This window comes from Pholcus phalangioides, unplaced genomic scaffold, assembly GCF_987345545.1.
Source record: "Pholcus phalangioides strain wild (caught in Gottingen) unplaced genomic scaffold, Ppha-v1.0 ptg000011l_1, whole genome shotgun sequence".
NCBI lineage: Eukaryota > Metazoa > Arthropoda > Arachnida > Araneae > Pholcidae > Pholcus > Pholcus phalangioides.
Window position 1 is genome coordinate 42,464,142 of NW_028301604.1, and position 21,053 is coordinate 42,485,194.

Below are 21,053 nucleotides of genomic sequence, written 5' to 3' on the forward strand. Positions count from 1 at the left end.
TTATAGATTTTTTTATTTAAAAAAAATAATTTTTTCATACCCTGGCCCGGATTATATGCATATGTGTATACATTTGCATATTTTGGCCTTTTCAGCATTAATGCATATAAATGCATAAAATCAAAGAATTTTCAGAATAAGTGCTTATTTTTAAAGGTTTATTAAAAAGAAAGTGATTGAGCTTAAATAATGTTACAAGTAAATATTGCTCGTAATATTTTCATATCATATTTTTTTCCGGAGGTGGGATTTAGTGATTTAATAGAGGTGCTTGTAATACAGTATTTTCCAAATATCAATCATTTTATTGTAATGCTATTTCTAGAGAGATGTGTCATAAATGTTAAATATTTTTTAGAAAGAGTGTCGAAATTATTTTGTTATTCATATTTTGTTACTGGAGCAGCTTTTTTAAGGGTATTTTCTCATTTTTTGGTACATATTTCGGAATTTTTCGTTTTTCAGGATATTTTACTACATATTTTGGGTTTTAATGCATATCTTGCTCATTTTTAAGTGCATATTTGCATATTTCGCCACTTTTTCAGTGCATATAATCCGGGCTCTACTGATGAGTCTGAATTTGAAGAGGTTTCTGATTGAACTGTAAATAAGGCTATTGTGTCGTAAATAAACAATAGCCTTATGATTTTATGTTTGTCGATGATTTAATTTTTAACCTGTAAATTCAATGAAATTATTATTATTTTGCTTTTCTATTAATTTTCATTACTTGTATTTTTCGTATTCTTATGTCTGTGTGCTTCCCATCTCTGTAATTGGGCTCAGCCTGTTGAGATAAATAAATAAGTAAGTTTTCACTCTGCCCCCAAAACTTTTTCCGTATTTTTGTGTTGAAATTTTTCCCTGAACTCTTAGTTTTCTTCCTTTAAGTCGAAGTTTTTCGGAATGGAAGAAATTCAAAAAATAGTATTTAGCAAGAGAGTTTAGCATTTAATAATAGAATTCAGTATTTAGGAATAGATTTTAGCATTTAGCAATAGAACTTGGCATTTAGCAATAGAACTTGGCATTTAGCAATAGAACTTGGCATTTAGCAATAGAACTTGGCATTTAGCAATAGAACTTGGCATTTAGCAATAGAACTTGGCATTTAGCAATAGAACTTGGCATTTAGCAATAGAACTTGGCATTTAGCAATAGAACTTGGCATTTAGCAATAGAACTTGGCATTTAGCAATAGAACTTGGCATTTAGCAATAGAACTTGGCATTTAGCAATATAGAACTTAGCAGATTCATTTCACGAATTTGTCTGCTTGCAAAATATGAATGACTTTCTCATGTAAAAAAGGACAAAACAGACAGAGTCATTCGAAAATCACTGCTTTTTTTGACAGAAAATAATCTTGTATACACGTTATATTTAATTTCATTAACACACACGGGGGGGGCCTCAAGTACAAAGGGGGCCTCATTGTACAAATAAAAATCAAGGCCACAACAAGCAAAATGCCTAACGAGATGGCTGAGAAAAAGATTATCAGAAGAAGATATGAGAAAGACATCCGAATTATCACCCATAACAAGTATGGGTGTCATACATTACTAAAGTACAGCAACCCAATTAAAAATGCAATCACAAAAATCATAAACAATATATATATATGCATGATAAAATATTATACAATGCCCATAAAATGTATTTATGGTTGTCTTATTCTAAGAATGGATAGCTTCTCGATTTACCCAAACATGTTATCGTATTTTTTTTTAAACTATCAATTGTGTTAGAATTTACTACCTCCGGGGGTAAACTATTCCATTTATTAACAACCCTATTAGAGAAAAATTCTCTGCGACACCATAACCTAGAATAGTCCCTCGTCAAAATATACTGGTGTTCCCTTGTAAAAGCAGTTGATTGACGGCAAATTAATAAATCATGATCCATCCTATTCATACCATTGAGAACTTCGAACAATTCGATCATATCTCCCCGACATCTGCGTTTATCCAATGTAAACATATTCAAAAAATGAAGTCTCTTTTCATAACTCAGGCCGCATGTGCCAACGAGGACACGCGTACCTCTTCTCTGCACCCCTTCAACCAAGTCTATGTCCCTCGGTAGGTATGGTCTCCAAAACCTTACAGCATACTCCAGTCCAGGCCGAACTAAGCCTCGGAAAAGCGGAAGAATTAGGATTTAGGAGAATGGGAAGAGACACTTTTGAAAATGAAACCGAGCATTCTGTTTGCTTTTCTGACCACCGCTGAACAATGTTCAGAAAACATAAGCCGCTCGTCAATGAGAATTCCCAAATCGTTGATCCTAGTTGCATCCGGGGCCTAGTTCAACTCGTAAGAGAAATGTTGGTTGTTCGAACAAAAATGAGCGACCATGCATTTGTCAACGCTGAACGTCATGCTCCATTCATTTGCCCATGCTGCAATCCTGTTTAAACTGGTCTGGAGCAACTCCCTATCGCTTTGATTCCCAACTACCCCCCATTAGCTTCACGTCATCTGCGAATTTGTCAACAATCCCATCGATACCTTGATAGAGTTTATCGATAAAAAGTGAAAAAAGTATGGGGGTCAGGATACTTCCTTGAGGAACCCCACTAGTGACGCTTGTCCAATCAGAGAATTCCCTGTTCAACCATAACTCGTTGTGATCTATCTCTCAACCACGATTCTATCTACTTCAGCAAGTTGTCCCCAATCTTGTGTAAACACTTCAAGAGTTTACCATGTTGGACCCCGATCGAATGCCTTCTGAAAATCAAGGTAAACATCTATATTTTTGCCCTTACCCAAAACCTTAGTCACGTGATCATTGAAGCAAAGGAGGTTAGTTACACATGACTTCCCCTTCCTGAACCCATGCTGATTATCCGACAATAAACTATTCTCGTCCAGCCACTTCAGCAATTGCTTTTTGATAACAATTTCCAAAATTTTCGAGAGGGAGCTCGTCAAACTCAGTGAACGACAATTAGACACAACCTCTCCACTACCCTTTTTAAATATCAGAACAACATTAGCAAGTTTCCAATCCCTAGGGACAATACCCTCAGCAACACTACTCCTGTAAATCTGCGCGACCGGCCTTAACAATTCCTTAGCACATTCCCCGAGGACTCTAGGATATATATAATCTGGTCCTGGTGCTTTGCCTGCACAAACATTTTTTAGAAGATTTAGGACCGTTCATCGTTGAGGATTTTATTAGTCCATGCAACACCAGTACATTGAATATCGTTTTCTCTATTTAAAACCGACGCGAAAAAGTCATTGGAAGCACTACACATACCTCTTATCGCTTTTTTCAACACCTTTCTTTCATCAGTAAACAATAACAGATCACCTCGTCCACTTTTATACTCTGAATGAGAGTATAAAAGTATAACTCTGAATGAATGCGCTTTTCTTTTCAAAATATAGGTTACTCACGCTGTCCGTGAACCATATGGGGCACGATGTAGAAACACGCTTTTTTCGAACAAAGGGAATAACGTTGTGTAAGACAGAAGATAACTTTTCACTAAATTCTTCCCATTGACTTACCACCCCGACTGATTCCAACCGTTCTTTGAAAACTTCTGCTAGCCTTTCTCTCAAAACATCAAAGTTAGTTCTCCGAACACAAGGAACCAGTCTTTTGTTATCAGTCTCACCCGAAGAAAACTTGCAGAGAAAACTGACGACACGATAATCACTGGAAGAAAACCCGTCCTCCACTGAAACATGTTCAACAAGTTCCTCGGAACTAAATCCAAGATAGCAGTACCCCTAGTGGCTTCTGATACATGCTGATACAAAAAACTATCGAGCACCAACTTAAGAAAGTCCCTTTTTGATCTCTAGCTGAAAGATTCTCCAAATCTATTCCCGGGTAATTGAAATCCCCTAGTATGACGACTCTCTTACGCTTACACATGTAGGATATTTCATCATGAAGTTTGGCGATGTAGTTACGATTCCTGTTCGGTGGATTGTAAGAAACCCCAACAATAAGTTTATGACGTCTTTTCTTTTCAAGCTCAACCCATATATATAGTTTCAATATCTACACTCATGTCCATAAATTAAGGATAATTCAGAATCACACGGAAATCGAAATCTAATCGAATCGAAAATTTCACCTGTAGAATTATCACACACATCTGCAAGAATGATATGCGAATTTCAGGAAGCCACCAGAAGTACATCACAATGACGAGAGTGTAAGAGGTTGGTATATAAGGAATGGTGACAAAGAAGTAAAATTGTTCACAAGAGTTCTGTAAGGCGCTCGGTGCCATAAGCGAATAGTTATGACACAGAGGACGCATGTGGATGATTTTTTACGTGGTAGAATTATCGGCCGCCTGGAATGTGGGCGTACTCAGATGGAACTTGGAATTTCCCAAAGTGTCATCTCTAGGCTTTGGCAACGATTCCAAGATAATGGAAATGTCAGTAGACGTTACAGTACAGGTTGCCCCCGAGTTACAACGCCGAATGAAGACCTGTATTCGGCAGTAACTGCCAAAAAAAGCAGACGGAGCACAGCATCCGACCTGTCTCGTCAGCTATCTGCAGCCACGGGTACCACAGTTTCAAGGCAAACCGTGTACAGACGTTTGGGAGATATTGGTCTATATGCTCGCAGGCCTGTCAAATGTGTTCCGCTCACGGCAACTCACTGTCGGCAGCGATTAGGCTGGAGTAGAGAACATGCAATGTGGACATCGTCACAGTGGGCTTGTGTGATGTTTTCCGACGAGTCCAGGTTTAGCTTGCAGTCTAATTCACGTCGGACTTTCATATGGAGAACGCCAGGTACCCGTTACCACCAAGACAACATAATTGGACGACACCGTTACGGTGGGGCAGCATTGCTCGTTTGGGGTGGAATTATACTGGGTTCCAGAACAGATCTGCATGTTCAAACCGGAACCATGAAAGACCAAATTTATCGGGACATCATTTTGGAACAACATGTACGTTTGTTTAGGGGTGCCATGGGCCCAGAATTTGTGTTTATGGATGACAACGACCGTCCTCACCGAGCAAACATCGTAAACGAATGCCTTGAATCTGAGGATATAACCCGTATGGAATAGCCAGCATTCTCACCTGACTTGAATCCGATAGAGCATGTGTGGGACATGCTTGGCCGACGAGTTGCAGCCCGTCAACCACCTCCTACATGTGTACCGGAACTTCGAGAACATTGCTTGCTGAGTGGAGTGATCTTCCGCAAGATCAGATCGATAATTTGATACTCAGCATGCCTAGGCGTTGTACGGACTGTATTTCATCGCATGGGAGACATACAATGTATTAACCATCATACCAACCATGTAATAGTAAGTTTTTGTAAAGGAGATTTTTTTTACAATTGCTCCAGGGTGCAAAAATCGTAGTTTTTATGAATGGTATCATACATGCACCATCGTTTTTGTTCTTTATCTTTTGTTTAATAAATGGGCTTTATGAATAAGTAACGTTTGTTTTGTTTCTGAACCTTTTTTTTGCCAGAGCTGGCATTATCCTTAATTTATGGACATGAGTGTATTTTCTGCACGTTACGCTCTATAGCCTCCAAACATGATTTCACGTATATCAACACCCCACCCCCTTTCCTATCCGGTCTATTTCTTAAAAAGGTATTTCCTGAAATGTGTAAGAAAGATTCATCTCCATCGTTTGCCCAGGATTCTGTAATGGCTGTAAGATTCAGACCCTCCACAGCTATCATAGTTTCTGAAAAATATTTTCTTATTACCCAAGCTCCTGGCATTTATTAGCACATATTTTAATTTGCTCTGTGAATTAGTGTCGATCGAGAAGCCATCCAAGTCTGAGGCGGGTAATTCCTCGTCAGTACTGTTGTGATTATCATGAACTAACTCTCATTATAATCGGACCTGGTTAGGATTTTAGAGATTAAGCATGCAAATTGATAGGCATGCATTTATAGTGAGATGAGGGGGGGCCCTATGATGCTGTTGAGACGGCCCTGGTATAGAGGTATATTCATATCAAAAAAGTGGACCTCAAAAGTGTTGCCCGTCTTCGTTCTGACAGTTGTTAGTTCAAATAAAAAAAAATTTTTCCCGAGTCTGAACTGTGCCTGACAGGTGTAAATGTGTGAGGATAGTGAAGTGGGAAGAAGATTTGCTCCCACTGAGATCTCTCGGAACGGACACGACCTGTAAGCAAGGTGGACCTCCCTTCCCTCCTTCCTCCTCACTATGGCGTTTTGGTTTCTACAAATATAAATTCTGATTCAGCCATTTTTACGAAGGTAAAATGGTACTAAACTGCCTTTCTGGGCAGGGCCGTCCTCAGAGTGCTATGGGCCCCCTGGGCCAAGTGATTTTTCTGAAGCCCTACTAGGCAAATTTATGTGTATACTCTTTGAAAATTTCAATTATATCTCACTTTTGTGAGGCCCCTCCTCTTTTGAGGCCCTGGGGGTGAGCCCATGCGTAAAGATGGTACTGTTTCTGGGAATATACTAGAGCTAAGTACGGTTAGTTAGTAAGTCAGACGAGGTTGGACTAATTATCAATTTATCTATAATGAAATTTCAGCAAGAGAAAGAAAACAATCCCTTTTACTGTATTCAGAAATTTTAAAAATCCTCACCAGATCTTCTAGATAATTTGTGATCATTACAAATAGATGGAAGTCCATTCCCTTGTCATTTCCTTTTGGCACCAGAAGATGGTCAGGCCAACCGCAGCTGCAGAATTCAGTTGAATGTTCATTAGCTCCAATTCCTTTCAGGAGTTGAACGAATTTTCTTTCTGATGAGATTGTCACACTTGAATCTTTAGATGAACGGTCTATTGTGTTTGCACCTGGGTGGACTAAAAAAAAAAATAACAATAAGAATTACAAAAAGTACATCTATATACAGGGTGATTTGTCAAGACAGCATGAACTACGTACAGCTTTCACTACGAGTGTATGAAAAATTTCTAAAGAAGTATACGTACACGACCTATGGTTATCAAGAAAAATTTGATAGAAAATACAGGATCAGCGCGAAATAAGTTCCCCATTTAGAGGTCTGGAGTGTGTTATACTGTTCCAAATAAGACGATATTTGTACAACAGATTATTCATATGATGAGTTTGTTATTTATTAGTACAAAATAGCACAAAAATTTGTCGATAGTTGGCGTAATTCTGCATAATAATGATGTCCTGAAGGAATCCACGCTGTTGGAGTTGTTGGATTACAAAACAACTCAACATATTATGGTACCGTTGTCCTGTGTGATGGAACTTTCCGGATATTAGGAATTGTCGCTAAATACAATGTCAGATATTTGCGAAATTGCCTATTATTGTTGAAATTGCTCAAAATTGGCTGAGTACAGGAAATACAGGGGTTTTATATACATCGAATAACGTAGAAACAGGGAAATCCCGAGTTTAACGTAGTTGCCGATAGGCAGCGCTAACACTCTTCCTTCGGCCGCCACTTCAGGGCTTGTCAAGATGGCGACTGCACAACAGAAATCATTTTGTGTTCTAAGCTTAGCGAAGTGTGAATCCGAAGTCCGTAACAACATCGTCGACAATACCTATGTGTTGAACTTCCAACCGCTCAGAGCAGTAGACGATTGTATAAACTAGTAGTTCTCGAACGGGGGGGGCATATGGCCCCCTTGTGGCACTGGGATATTTCATGGGGGGCCACGGGAGAAAATGAAGAGGAAAGGGGGCCATCAGAGGTGATTTGGGGGCCCACAGAGAGCTGAAAAAAAATTTAGGTGTGATGAAGTGAAGGTTTTTTAGTCATGGGTCTCAACCTTTTGAAGTGCACGGACCACTTCATTAGTTTGAAAATGTGCCATGGGACAATCAAGTAATCTGGAAATATGCCGCAGGATTTAAATTATCTGTAAATGTGCCAGGGATCACTTAAATGGTCTGAGAATGTGCCTGGGTCACGTGAGGAACCTGGTTATGCGCTGTTTCATTCATTTTTACAAAATTAAGGTTGAGGTCGCGGGCCACATCAGATGACTCCAAAACCCACATATGGCCCGCAGGCCATGGATTGAGGATATATGTATCAAATAAACTATGGTGGGGAGGGGAAGTGTGACTACTTATAGAATCCAGCACCCATATAAATCGGGCAATCTTAAGGCCCACAGGCCATATTTTGCAACAGGGCTCCTAGGATGGGGTCTTTCGGAGATCTCCTGGCTAGATTTTTCATGGGTCCCTCCATATTAAATTTATAGTGTAAAAAACAAAAAAAATGATGAAAATCATATTAGGCCCCCAGGCTGCTGCTCTGTCAGTCCCACTCTTGTGAGGGACCACGCCCAGGGGTCTCATGTCCATTAAGTGACCCCTCCTCATGAAGTTTTGTACATTACAATGACTTTTGAAGATAAGTGGTAAATATGTGGGCTGTGTTACTTCCAGCTAATTATGGGCCTACCAGTACATCATTTTGCCTAGGGCCCGTGATGATGAGACAGCCCTGAATAGAACTCGGACTAGAGAGGAGTTCAATAAATTTTAGCCCAGTGGTATAGAGACCAATCTTATTTACAAAATTTTTGTTCAGTATAAAGTTACTGAAAAAATCATTTTTCAATACGTAGGAAGGATCTCTTATGAGGGTCGAAGACCCTGGGTAAAACAGGGGAAGCCACGAGTAAAAAATCCAATAGGCATTTCAATATCTTGATTTTAAACATACAAAGCTTGAGATCTAATTTTGATAATTTTTTAGTGTTCTTGAGATCATTACCTGAACGTTTTGATATAGTGCTATGTCTAACAGAAATTTAGGTTAAATAAAACGAATTATTGATCTATAATATTACTAACTATGATTGCATGAATGATTATTACATGTATTCCGATTGCAGAGCATACAGCAAATCAGGTAGTGTTGTCATGTTCATAAACAGTGTTAAAAAACTTGCCAAATGGAAACTGCTGAAGCTCTATATATAAATTCACCAGATTTTGATATTGATATTTTATTGCTTTATAGGTCTCATGCACATACCATATCTCATTTTAATGAAGAGTTTAATATATTTATTAAAAAAACTAGGAGAGATATGCTTGTAACTGGAGATATAAATATTAATATATTAAATAACAATACCAACGAAATATCAAATTATCTAGGCATAATGGCTGTAAATGGTTTCAATGCTTTGCAGGAATCTGTAATTAGGGAAACAAATGGAGATGGAACATGTATCGATCATGTATTACAGAACAAAGAAAAATTCTATACAACAATTTACTATACTTAAAACTCGTATTACAGATCATTACCCAATCCTAGGATATATTGATTTTCAAGATCAGCAATGTATTAAAAATGACCGGATTACATTAAGACAAAAATTAACTATAAAATATTTGAAAATTTCATCTCAAACATATCTTTTGAAAATGTTCTTTGTGAAAATGAAACCAAACAAAAATATCAATGTATTCTTAGTTTGTCTTTACGTAATGAAATAAAACTTCCGAACAAATTTTATGGCTATAGATTCAGTGGTATCAGCTTGGCGTGATTTCTCTATGTTACCTTTTAACCCCCCTTATGGTCCCCTCAACGGTGGGTCGAATTTCGAAAAATCCCTTTTCTTAGTTTGCATTCATCTCATGAAATAAAACTTCTGACAAAATTTCATGACTACAGCTCCAGCAGTTCCGGCTTGGCGTGATTTCTATATACGTTACCTTTGAACCCCCTTTTGACCGAATTTTTGGTCGAATTTTCGAAAATTCCTTCTTAGTGAGTCTTTACGTCATGAAATAAAACTATTGATCAAATTTGGTATTTATAGCTTCCGTGGTCCCGGCTCGGTCAGTTCATGTTTGATTCATGATGAATCAGTCAGTTCATGTTTGTTTATTTATTTACACACACACACACACACACACACACACACACACACATACATACATACATACATATATATATATATATAGATTGCATTTAATAAGATATTGCTGAACAGAAGGAGTGACATACGGGCGGACGTTATCGTGATGTAGCGTCCAATTTTCTACCGGTTCATGACACTTTGCCGATATGCGTTTTGTCGTAAATTTTTCAGTACTTTCAAACTTTTCTAATAAAATATAATATTATACAATAAAGATTGAAGTCCAGATCTCACACCATGCATTTCTGGCAGAAAATTCAATGAAGATGCTGACGGCTATTCCACAGAAGCAGCTTACAAAAAAAGCCTTTTTTACTTCCTTTTGAAAAGTGGATCAAACGATGGAACAATTCACATTTTCATTTGAGGGCAGTTATTTTGAAAAATAATGTTTTTTGCTCTACCTGTATTTCTTGATATTGCTCTCAGTCGTTATGGAACGCACCTTGTATATTTTATGCATTTATGTATACTGATGTGTGATTGACAGGAAAAAAGAGCTGACAATTTTCTTAAACGTCTCCACAATTTTCCAGTTCTTTTTGTAATCACAATTTTTTATGCACTCTAAATCAGTGGTTCTCAACAGGGGGCCACGAATGAAAATCTCGCAAAAGGGGAGCCACGGCTACTGATACGGGGGGGCCACGAAGAAATTTGTGACATTAAATTTTTTTTAGTCACTCTGACTAAAAAAATTTAATTTCAAACACAAAATGCATAGAATATATTTTTCGCAATTTTTCCCCTATTCAAGTAACATTAACATGAGGAAGGAAATAAAAAAAGTGGTTCTTGTATTCTCGGTGGTTTTACGACTTGGGGGTGACAGTAGGCCCTGACACAAATTATAGAAGAGGTTTAAGCAAAATGGAATAACTGTAAAGACAGAAAATTGTGTGTTCAGACTTTTCATTCAAAGAGGGCTACCATAAAGAAAACAAAGATTTGTTGACCATTCATTGACATTCTTTTGAGTGCTGGTAGTTAATGTAATCCAAGAATTAGATGGGTGAAAAATGAAAGCTTGTAAAAAACCCATCGTTTTCATGCAATTACAGACGGATAGCCATTTAGTTTAGCATAAAGCTATCTTCAGCCAGCACTGAGTGGTCTGATGGGGAATATATTTATAAAAATCGAATAGAGAATAATTGCTCTGGGGTATTTTTTATGAATTTTAAAAGGGGGTGTCAATCCATTGCCTCTGTTGAAAAGAAATAAAGTCGAATTCAGTTATAACGAACTCCAAGAGACCAAATCATACATAAGGAAAAATACCCGCGAAATTTAAAATTTTTTAAAACTACATTGCTGTGATAATGTATTGGGACAGGGGCGGCTTAAGCGAGGCTGCAAGGGGTGCGGCCATAGACTAAAGATATAAATAGACCGCGCACGCTATTCATAAAACTTGTCGAACGTGAAGAAAAGATGAGCAGTATTGTCGGGGAAAGAACAGGTTCTGCACTATTACATTTGGCTCGTTTTCGCAGAACATAGTGATTTCGTGTTAATGCTAGGATGTTGTTGTAACGAAATTTGACTCGATCGAGTTGATGAAAACTTTCCTTCATTTGTTCAATGAATTTCATTCATTCTTTTGTAAAATATTTAGGGAATGTGGGATTTGAAAAAAAAATCAATTCTATATAATATAAACAAATATTGAAAAACGAAATTTTTTTATTTTCCAAAAGGGATAATTCCTAATAATTTAAGACTTATGAGTTTTTAAATCTTATTATATATAACCTACCTCTTATAGTATATACAGCCTATTTCATTTATATTTTTAAATATTCTCTTCTCATTCACTTTGTCACTTTTAATTTCGGAAATTTGTTTTAACTAGGGCTTATTAAAACATAAAAATTATCTTCCAAGAACAGTAAAATTACTCTAATCATACATTTATTTTGAGTATATAATTATAATGCATCATATTATGTTATGTAATGTAACACATTCACACTCATACCATATATTCAGTCATGAAATATTTAAATAATAAGTAAAAGTTTCATTTCCAACATTCTTGAAAAACCTTTTATAACCTTATCACACAAAAATGTAAACACTTACATAATATTTCAGAAATAAAATGAATTTTTCAAGAAAATCGCAATATTTCATCGTCAGTACTTTTCTAAATTATAAGAAATGAAATTTCGTGTAACGTATATATGTAATAATTTAGAGTACGTAAATGTATGTTACATGTGACATATGTGTAACCTCTTCGCTCCAGAAGTATACATATGTGAATCTTAATTTTTTTTAGGCATTAAGTAGTTTTTAGAATGATTCTTTCCTCAAGTTAACATCTGAGGTACACATAGTGACTTCAGATCTTAACTCAGACGGTCCTAATAAAGATATTGACTGAATATTAATTAATCAATTAATTAATTGATTTTTCTTGTTTGAGGGCAATTTCACACATACAACGCAAACACAAATTAATCAATAAAAAAATTTATTTTCTGTAATAGGTATCTCAAGCGTGAAGAAAGGTAAAAATACTATTTTTAGATTTTCATGCAAAACTGTCATTGTCTAGAGGGTACGTTTTCATTACATTCTATTTAAATAAAATATTTGCCATAAATTCCTCATTCTGAAAAGCATATTTTCTTCAAGTTGAGCGAAACTCGAATAAACTCACTAGCTCGCTAAATCTCGCCAAATCTTGCAGAGACGTACATTTCAGTTAAAAGTTAATAAAACTCATTACTTCAATCATCTATTACCAAAAATTATATTAAAACATTTAATAATGGCTCATGACATTTGAATTTTACCAAAACTTGGAACTTTAATTGAATTAAATCCAAAATGGAATCGTTAAAAACTGAGACTACGTCAGAAATCCAATGAATCGTCAATTTAATATTCCAATTTTTAATTTATAAGGAGGGGAATAAGCAAAAAAGTATTCCCTTGTGAAAAGATACTGGTTCCCCTTTCCTAAACCGTTCAGAACATCCGAAAGCTGCGCAAGTGTTGACCATTCTAATCAAAAATAAGACAGCGCGTGTAGATCGTCATACGAATAGCCATAAGGAAAGCATTGAAAGGGAGATTCCCTGACCAGCCTTTTGACCGGAGTCACGTGACTCCGGATCTTTGCTTCACATTGTAACCCCTCGCGCGCGCTCTATATTATTCTTACTCTGTGGGTGCGGCGCACTTGGGCGGCAGCGTAGACTTTACTTAAGACAACAAAATTTAACAAAGTAAAAATTCACATCATGCTTTTGAGTCATACTATACCTCGACAATGGCAAACGTTGAGAAAATTGACAAGGCCTCTGATCGTAATAGCAGAAACAAGAATGTAAGCTATCTGGGCGGTTCGAGACAAAATCTGTACCCATGTGGGACTTATTTTTTGCGCCTCCTACCTATTGCTCCCTCCATAGCTCCTGCATCAGGGAGGCCCTTCTACAGTTAATTTATGGAGTGAAAAAAGAAAAGTTATAAGGATTTAGTCCCGGGCGTCAAGCTGGAGCCCTGTCAGCCCTACCCTTAGGAGGTCATGCCCTCCCTCACAATTTATCCAAACAATTCCTAACAAAACATTTTTTCGGTCCTTCATTTCGGATTTTGCGCCCCTCCAGAGCCGACAGTTTGGTTTTTTTTGGCCAATGGAATTTTTTTTTTACCCATTCACCCCGGATTTAGCATCCTCTTAAGCGGTGCCCCATGTGGCCGCAATGGGTCGCATGGCCAAGCGCCACCCCTGTACTCTATTACAAGGGCCATGTGTGCATTTTGGTTCCCTCACCCATGGCCCCCACAAGAGCCCGGGATAATTCTCATAGTTTTTTAGCTTTTTCAGGCTATAAATTAACTATAGAAGGAGCCGTGAGAAATCTGACTGGGAGGGGGCCTGCAGAAGATCTCAGCCTAGGGGCCCATACCCTCACTCATAATTTGATCCATAATAGTCAAATGAAGGCAAAGAATACCAGAAACACCTTTGAAAAAATTTTCTTAATAAAAATTACCCCGTCAAATATCATCTTTACAAGATAAGTGATGATGGCTCACGGTAATAAGTGCTCTTTCAAGGATTAAGTTATCTGGCATTTATTAAGAATGGTAAAATAATTCTAGAACAAACAAACAACAAAAACAAAAAAAAAATTCTACTTCAAAAGCGGGACGTTTGGTCACGCACATTTTGCACGATAAAAAATGATGTGCGGCTTTCTTCTGGAAAAAAAAAAATCAGGTTTATCTCCAGGTGCCCTTCACCGAAGCCCTATCATCCTCCTGGCAGGGTCGCCAGTAGGGGTGGCACACCCGGGCGGCAGGTAAGCTCGAGCCGCCCCTGTACTGGGACTTCCTCTAAGATTGACATCACATCTTTAAAGTTTTTTTAATCGATACTGTAATGCTTCCTTTTAACTGCCCTACTACTGGCCTGCAGCATCCTAAATAATTTCAATGCAATTTTGCTATCTTGCAAGAACAATGTTGTGGACATTACAAAAATTCTAAAAAGGCGTATGACTACATTTAAAGCAATTTAAATCCGTTTATTAGAGACTCGCTGCATCTGCTGATTTCTAAAAAAAGTGCAATAAATTCACACGTAAGTCTTCACTTTGAAATGTCCATAATCCGCTCAATTCGTCTCTTTGTATCTGTCAACTTAAAATTTCTGGTTTTTAGTGTTGATAATACGCATGCAAAACCAATTCAGCGACGCGTTTTTACAATCTGCAAAGTTGGAAATGATGTCTAAATGGCAAAGATTTGGAGTTCGAATCAAAATGAAAATGTCAAATAATTGAAATTGTGCTTCGTATAATTGAAATATTTTAATATTGAAAGCTGTATATATAGAGATTAATCATGCCCGTAGTCAAACGTCTCATAAATGTGAAATTTTGTCATAAAACTGAGAGTGAGGCACGAATCCCCTTGCACACAAGTGGAATTTCAAGGCATTTGTGCACAACCGAGCCCGTTTGGCCATTTTTATGTTTCTCCTCACCCTTTCTTAATTTTGTTTCCTTCCTAAATTTATAAAATTAAAAAGGACATAATCATTATAAAAAGGACTGTTTTCAGATCCAATTGCCGAAGTTCAATTACTTTACTGCAAAAATGTCAGATTTTTTTTGGGGGAAATACAGTCAAACCCAAAGCGTATTAAAGACCCTTTATTAATACGCTTTGGTCAAATCCTATTGGACCGGAACTCCAAGAGACCCGAGAAATCACTTCGTAATAAGGAAATTTCGTTAAAAAGGAATTCCAGATTTTTATATTGTTCCTATGTAAACCTATCCGAGGAATTAGAAAAGTTTTCGTTAAAACGATATTTTTCCCATTTTAATGGTATTTGTTAAAATGAGTGTAGACTGTGTTTTGTCTTAAGCTATTTTTTTACTTGTATTTGGAGGCTGCATGTGTAACAGGGCGTATGGCACTTTACTGGTGAGCCATTAGCCTTAGAGACATACACCCAACTAGAAAAAGTATCCAACCTCACGTGTCCAACTCAGATATGTCATTCATGTTGTAAGGGGTTGTATAGCTATAAAATAAAAAAAACTTTTTATACCGTCCCCGTGTGCCAAAGAACCCAATTAAGAAGTTGTTGCTCTGTCTTTCCTGATGCCAACTAAAATAATTTCACGTTTCTAAGTGCAATATTCACCGAGATATGCGAATTCGAAAAATTGAGGAAATTTTGGAAAAACAGCAATGAATGCGGGTGAAATTTTTTCCCCTCATTTAATGCTGTTTTTTTTCGACTTTCTTCAAATATCTCAGTGAAAATTTGAACTTAGACACGTTGAATTTTTTTGTGGGAGACCGGGAAACAATTTTCCAATTGGGTTTTGGGGCACAGGGTGTCCGCATAAAAAGCTAACATTTTTATTTTAATAACTATGTAACCCCTGGCAACAAGAATAGAATATCTGAGTACTACACATTATTCGGGTACTTTTTCCAACTGGAAGTATGCCTGTAGGACCAATGGTTCGCCAGTAAAATGTCATATGACCCGTTACCCATGCGTCTTGTATATTAAATATAGTACGGACTGTTATGTGAAATATTGTGTTGTGTTTAAGCCAACTCGCACGTTGCTTTGTTCGCCTGCGAGAGAGCGGCCACATTCCACATTATGAACCAAAAAGCCACTTGAAGGTAGCTTGTCATCCAATGAAATATCAGATTTTCACCGAATTGAAGTCAACAAACTGATAATTTTCTTATTTGAAAATCTGATTATTTATATTTTCCGATGGGCTTGAAATCCTGATAATGAATCATTATTATGTTCACACGAACAGTTTGTCACTGCGTACATGATTTCTCTGGAATGAATGGTTCAAACAAATATTCAAAAAAATTTCACAAGTATTTTAGTTCATTTTTTTAAATTCATAGTAGGGCTACAACATGACCCTATATCCTTGATGCATGTATTATTGTTGAAAACGATGTGGAAGGTTGAACTTTTCAATTGTGATTCATTCGTGTGTGTATGTACTCCCTCATTACTACTTTTATCCGCATGAAGAGAATAAAATCAATAAAACTGCTTGCTACCACTTTTTTGCGATTTTTATCATCATGAGAATGCATATTTTCGTAGCTACAACTGACATTTCTCAATGAAACCATAATCATTTACACACAAAAAAACTAATTTGGAAACAATAAAAATTTTTATACAAAAATTGCCACGTTTTTAAGACAAATAAATTCAATTGGTCGAATGGTCGACGCGTTTCGGCTCTTCAATGGAGATTTTTACCGAAAGCATGTAGAGAAGGGACGGACGGATAATTCGGCTATTGCCCAACACTGTTGGCAACATTCACATTATTTTGATTAAGCGTTTGTTTTTAAAAAAGCAACACACAATTCTGAATTGAATTTTCTCGAGGGATACTTCATCAGAACATGCCAGAATTTCCTCGTTAATGATGGAAGAAACACACCACCTATTTCGTCAGCTTGGACAGGCTTTATTAACCTCAGTCGTGACAAAACTTTCAACACTTTACAACAGATGGCTCCCCAATTCGCATCCAAAGACCACTCGGACGCAGCAAATACAAAGGCGAACTCTTCGGACGACCAGACGTAAACATCACTCCTCCACGACTCATTCGTGTGAATTTCTGACCACGAGGTCCTGATGACGGCTCTCCATTGAAGAGCCGAAACGCGTCGACCATTCGACCAATTGAATTTATTTGTCTTAAAAACGTGGCAATTTTTGTATAAATTAAAACCAGGCAAAGTTACTCATTTTTTTCTGATAATAAAAATTTCATCCAGTACGGTAACTTGATGACATTGTGCCGTCTTCAAGCGCCGAGTTTACATTGATTAATTTTTTTTTTAATTGGACTGACACAACACATAAAACATACAAATCAAACTGAAAAAAACACAAAACAATAAACTTCACAAAAAGTAACGTTTCTATGATACAGACCCTTTGTGACCCCAAGGGATTTATTCTATTTTTACTGTATTCTATTACGTTTATTTTTCTTTTTCATTATTTTCATAAATTAAAAATATTTATACTTCAGACAATTTTTGAATAACTATCTTCTAATGGGAAAACGGGGGGGGGGGGGGAGGAGAGAAAGGAAGGAGGAGTAGAAAATTGTACACGTTCGCAAGGGGGGCCACAGAAATGAGAAATGGTTGAAAGGGGGTCATGGACAAAAAAAGGTTGAGAACTACTGTTCTAAATCATTTCTCAAAAAAAAAAAAAAAAACTTACGAACTACTCGAAACCGATCCAATTCAATTGCAAGCCTACGGAGCTCTTCAGGATTCAATTCATTGCCTAGCTCATCATACTTCGGTGCTAAAAATATACGGCATGTACCGTGACGTGTTTTTGCTGTTTGATTAAGAACTTGTATTTTGTATGAAAAAGGTTCGTGATCGAGATGTTGATGCCGAACCTAATAAATGATAAAACACAAAGAAAAAGTGTTAAATACAATTGACGTAATGAACAAAACAGAAAACAATGCTAATATTTTCGGCAAAACAAACACATATGTTCATCTTACTTTTACAGCTCCGGTTCTACCAAAGTGATAAGCATTTGATATATCCAAAAGGTCATCTATAAAAGTTGTAGTAATAACATTATCCCTCAGTGCGCTGATGGATACAGATTCAATTGCAATACCACTAAAGGAGAGCTAAAATTGGACGACAAAATAAAAAGTCAAAATACAGTAGTAAATTACTCTTTCTAAAAATTAGCTATTTGTCATTTCGTAATTACACTTATTATCAATTTTCAAAAAAATTGTGAACGGAAAAATTAATTGCAAAACAGTGTAGTCAAATTAGGGAATGAGGTAGACATTCAAAATACTAAGCCGGGACAGAGTGAAATTTTTTTATGGAGGTCTCGCATGATAATCTCACAAAATCCTGTTGCGGGTTTTCCGCCATTTTGAAAAAAGAGTCGGTCATATTGTATTTTTGCCACCGTCAACAAAAACAACTACTACAGGCAAACTATTAGGCCTAGAACGTCAATCTTTTTATTAAAATACGTATAAAAATGATGTGTTTCAAATATATCAAAACATGTGTGGGTTTGCTACTTTTGGAAACATTTTTGGAGCCAAAATTGTAATTTTTCTACTGTTTGGTTGTGAAAGCAAAGTTCTTCATTAACATTTAAATCGCAAAATATTTTAAAAGACTTTTAAAACAAAACTTGTAGAGTATAAAAAAGTATAAGGGAAAAAAACTGATACTTTTTTTCTACATAGAAAAAAATGAGTGCTTGCGAGCGTTTGTCATAGGGCAGTGGTTCTCAACCTTTTCAAGCCCGCGGCTCGGTTTCATTCATTTTTGTGAGTGGAAGGCCCGATCAAACACACGACCAATGGAAAATGAATGAGGGAAAATGAAACGGATAATCACTCGCGGCCCGGTATGAATGATATCAGGGCCCTGCGGTTGAGAAACACTGCCATAGTGTCATCATCGAGCTTATATTACTGGAGGGAGTAAGACGTCAGAGGTCTCCGCCTTGGCAGTGCTGAGACACCTACAGCAGAAAGCCTTCGCTCGCAATATCTTCGATGCCATGACATTATCACGTTCCGGCCTATTTTTTCCCCGTCGGAAGCTGCTTGTCCTAATCGCCATATTGACAGCAGTTAGCACGCACGTGCGCGCAGTTTTTAATGATAAATTTGTAGTTTAACGTTTATTTTATTCATTTTTTGGCAAGGCAAAAAACAATATTGTTGCTCAAGTCATTTAAAAAGAATAGTTGAAGAAAACAACAGCTAATCCGGCCACCAGCGAGCTTCGTTTTCCGTGAAGGAAGTATAGGCCTATCTGTACAGCTGCATATAAAATCAACACAGGTGAGAGAGAGTTCATTTTTTACTATTACATGAAATGCTTTGATGAATATTCTGTAATATTATTATTGCAAACATCGTTAATCTCATAATCGCAATTTTCATAAACTCAGTGCTATACATAGGGGTAGGGCTTTATTAAGTTAATTGATAATATTGGTGCTGTGTTATTTGAATCATTTTTTAATCTTATCCTTCAACTTAAGAAATTTTTAACGAATAAACAGTTGGAGGGAATTTAGAAATAATTACAGAAAATATATTTCATGCCCTTCCTCCCTCTCACATCCTGGAGCCGGGCTTCTGTGACAAAATTTTTACTGGATTCCACTCCAATATTTCTCACAGGAGCCTTCGATGGAATTTCAAATAATTACGTGAAAGGAAATATTTTTTTTCATAGCCTCCTCCTCCTCCTGAAACTAGGTCCCTTGGTAAGATCTGTGGAGGGCCACCTGCTAGTGTCAAAGTAATGAAAATCCCAAATTTTTTTAATGTTATAATTTCAACTAAATACATTCACAAATTTTGAAAAAATTCGAAAGTCTAATGATGCTTTTATTTCATGTCAATAGGTGTGTATGACTTGACAGTATCATGGGATAATGTGAATTTACTGAACACCCAAGAAGAGCAAGGGCTGGAACTTGCATTGATTATAACTACCAACCAATGATGAAACAAATCTAGCCCAAGCAACAGTCTTGACTGAGATGTCTTCCATGGGACTTGCCTCGTGCCATCTTGCGACCAACCAAGTCGAGATGTGTGTGTGTGGGCATAAACAATCTAGTAGGAATATAGCCTACATTTGATGTAGGATCCAATCTGTCACTATAGGTGCATTCTTGACGCCAGATTTTGTTCACAGTAAATGTGAGTGTTCTGCATATTTTGTGTGTTCCTGCATATTTTAAAAGCACAGTTGAACCCCGTTATAGCACCCCCTTGTTGTAGTGCCAACCCCACTTGCCACCAGAAATTTTCAGTGAACAGACCTTCCATACTGAGATTATATTGTAAAAAACGTAGGGATTATAATGTAATGTGGAACTAAAATAATTTCAGAAGTAAGTGTAAAATATGTGTCTCTTAAGTTTTATATCAAGAAATATTCAAGCAATATTGTAGTTTTTAAAATTTCATAAATTTTCTCTTCTTAATATTGAATGAGTGTTGAAATATTTATAGAATAACACTAATAAGACAAAGATACAAGTGTTTGATTATAAACGTGTGAATTTATGTAATGAAGCCTCTGAAAACCTATTCCAACCATTAACCGATATTACGCCAAAATTCTTTGGGACGGATGTATTGTGTTAAAAAAAATGTGATTTATCTTTCCATATAAATTAACAAATTTCTCTGACTTTATTAATGTATTGGAAACACCAAAAGGCAAGATTTCAACTATACATAAATTCTTCACATAAAACAACTTAAAATATTCAAATGATTATTATATTGTTGGGCATAGTCCAACGTGGGAGTAGTGTATAATCATAGAGTATTAAATAGAATTTTGCCCCATGTTTATAAATTTGGTCAGATACATATTTTGCCTGTCTTGAACATAGATGGCTCGTTGCTTCATAATGTAATGCTTAAAATTGATTCAGGTTTGGATGTTATTGGCTTTGTTGTAGCTGTCGCAACTGATAATTGCATTAATAACAAAATAGTGGGTTTATCCATTAGTTTGTCGATATAAATTTCCATGTCCATCCTCGCACTTCAACATACGGGGTCAG

The 21,053-nt window shown here is 36.7% G+C and overlaps 1 protein-coding gene across 1 annotated transcript in view; it reads right to left on the reverse strand.

Annotated features, from left to right (window-relative positions):
• LOC149080439 (hemocyanin C chain-like) overlaps positions 1–21,053 on the reverse strand; it is a 345,862-nt gene that overhangs the window by 20,082 nt on the left and 304,727 nt on the right. The window contains exons 6-8 of the mRNA XM_089239556.1: positions 17,977–18,111; positions 17,679–17,865; positions 6,606–6,829 (exon numbers count right to left, since the gene is read on the reverse strand). Of these exons, the coding sequence (XP_089095682.1) occupies positions 6,606–6,829; positions 17,679–17,865; positions 17,977–18,111 (546 nt within the window). The remainder of the gene's footprint in view (positions 1–6,605; positions 6,830–17,678; positions 17,866–17,976; positions 18,112–21,053) is intronic.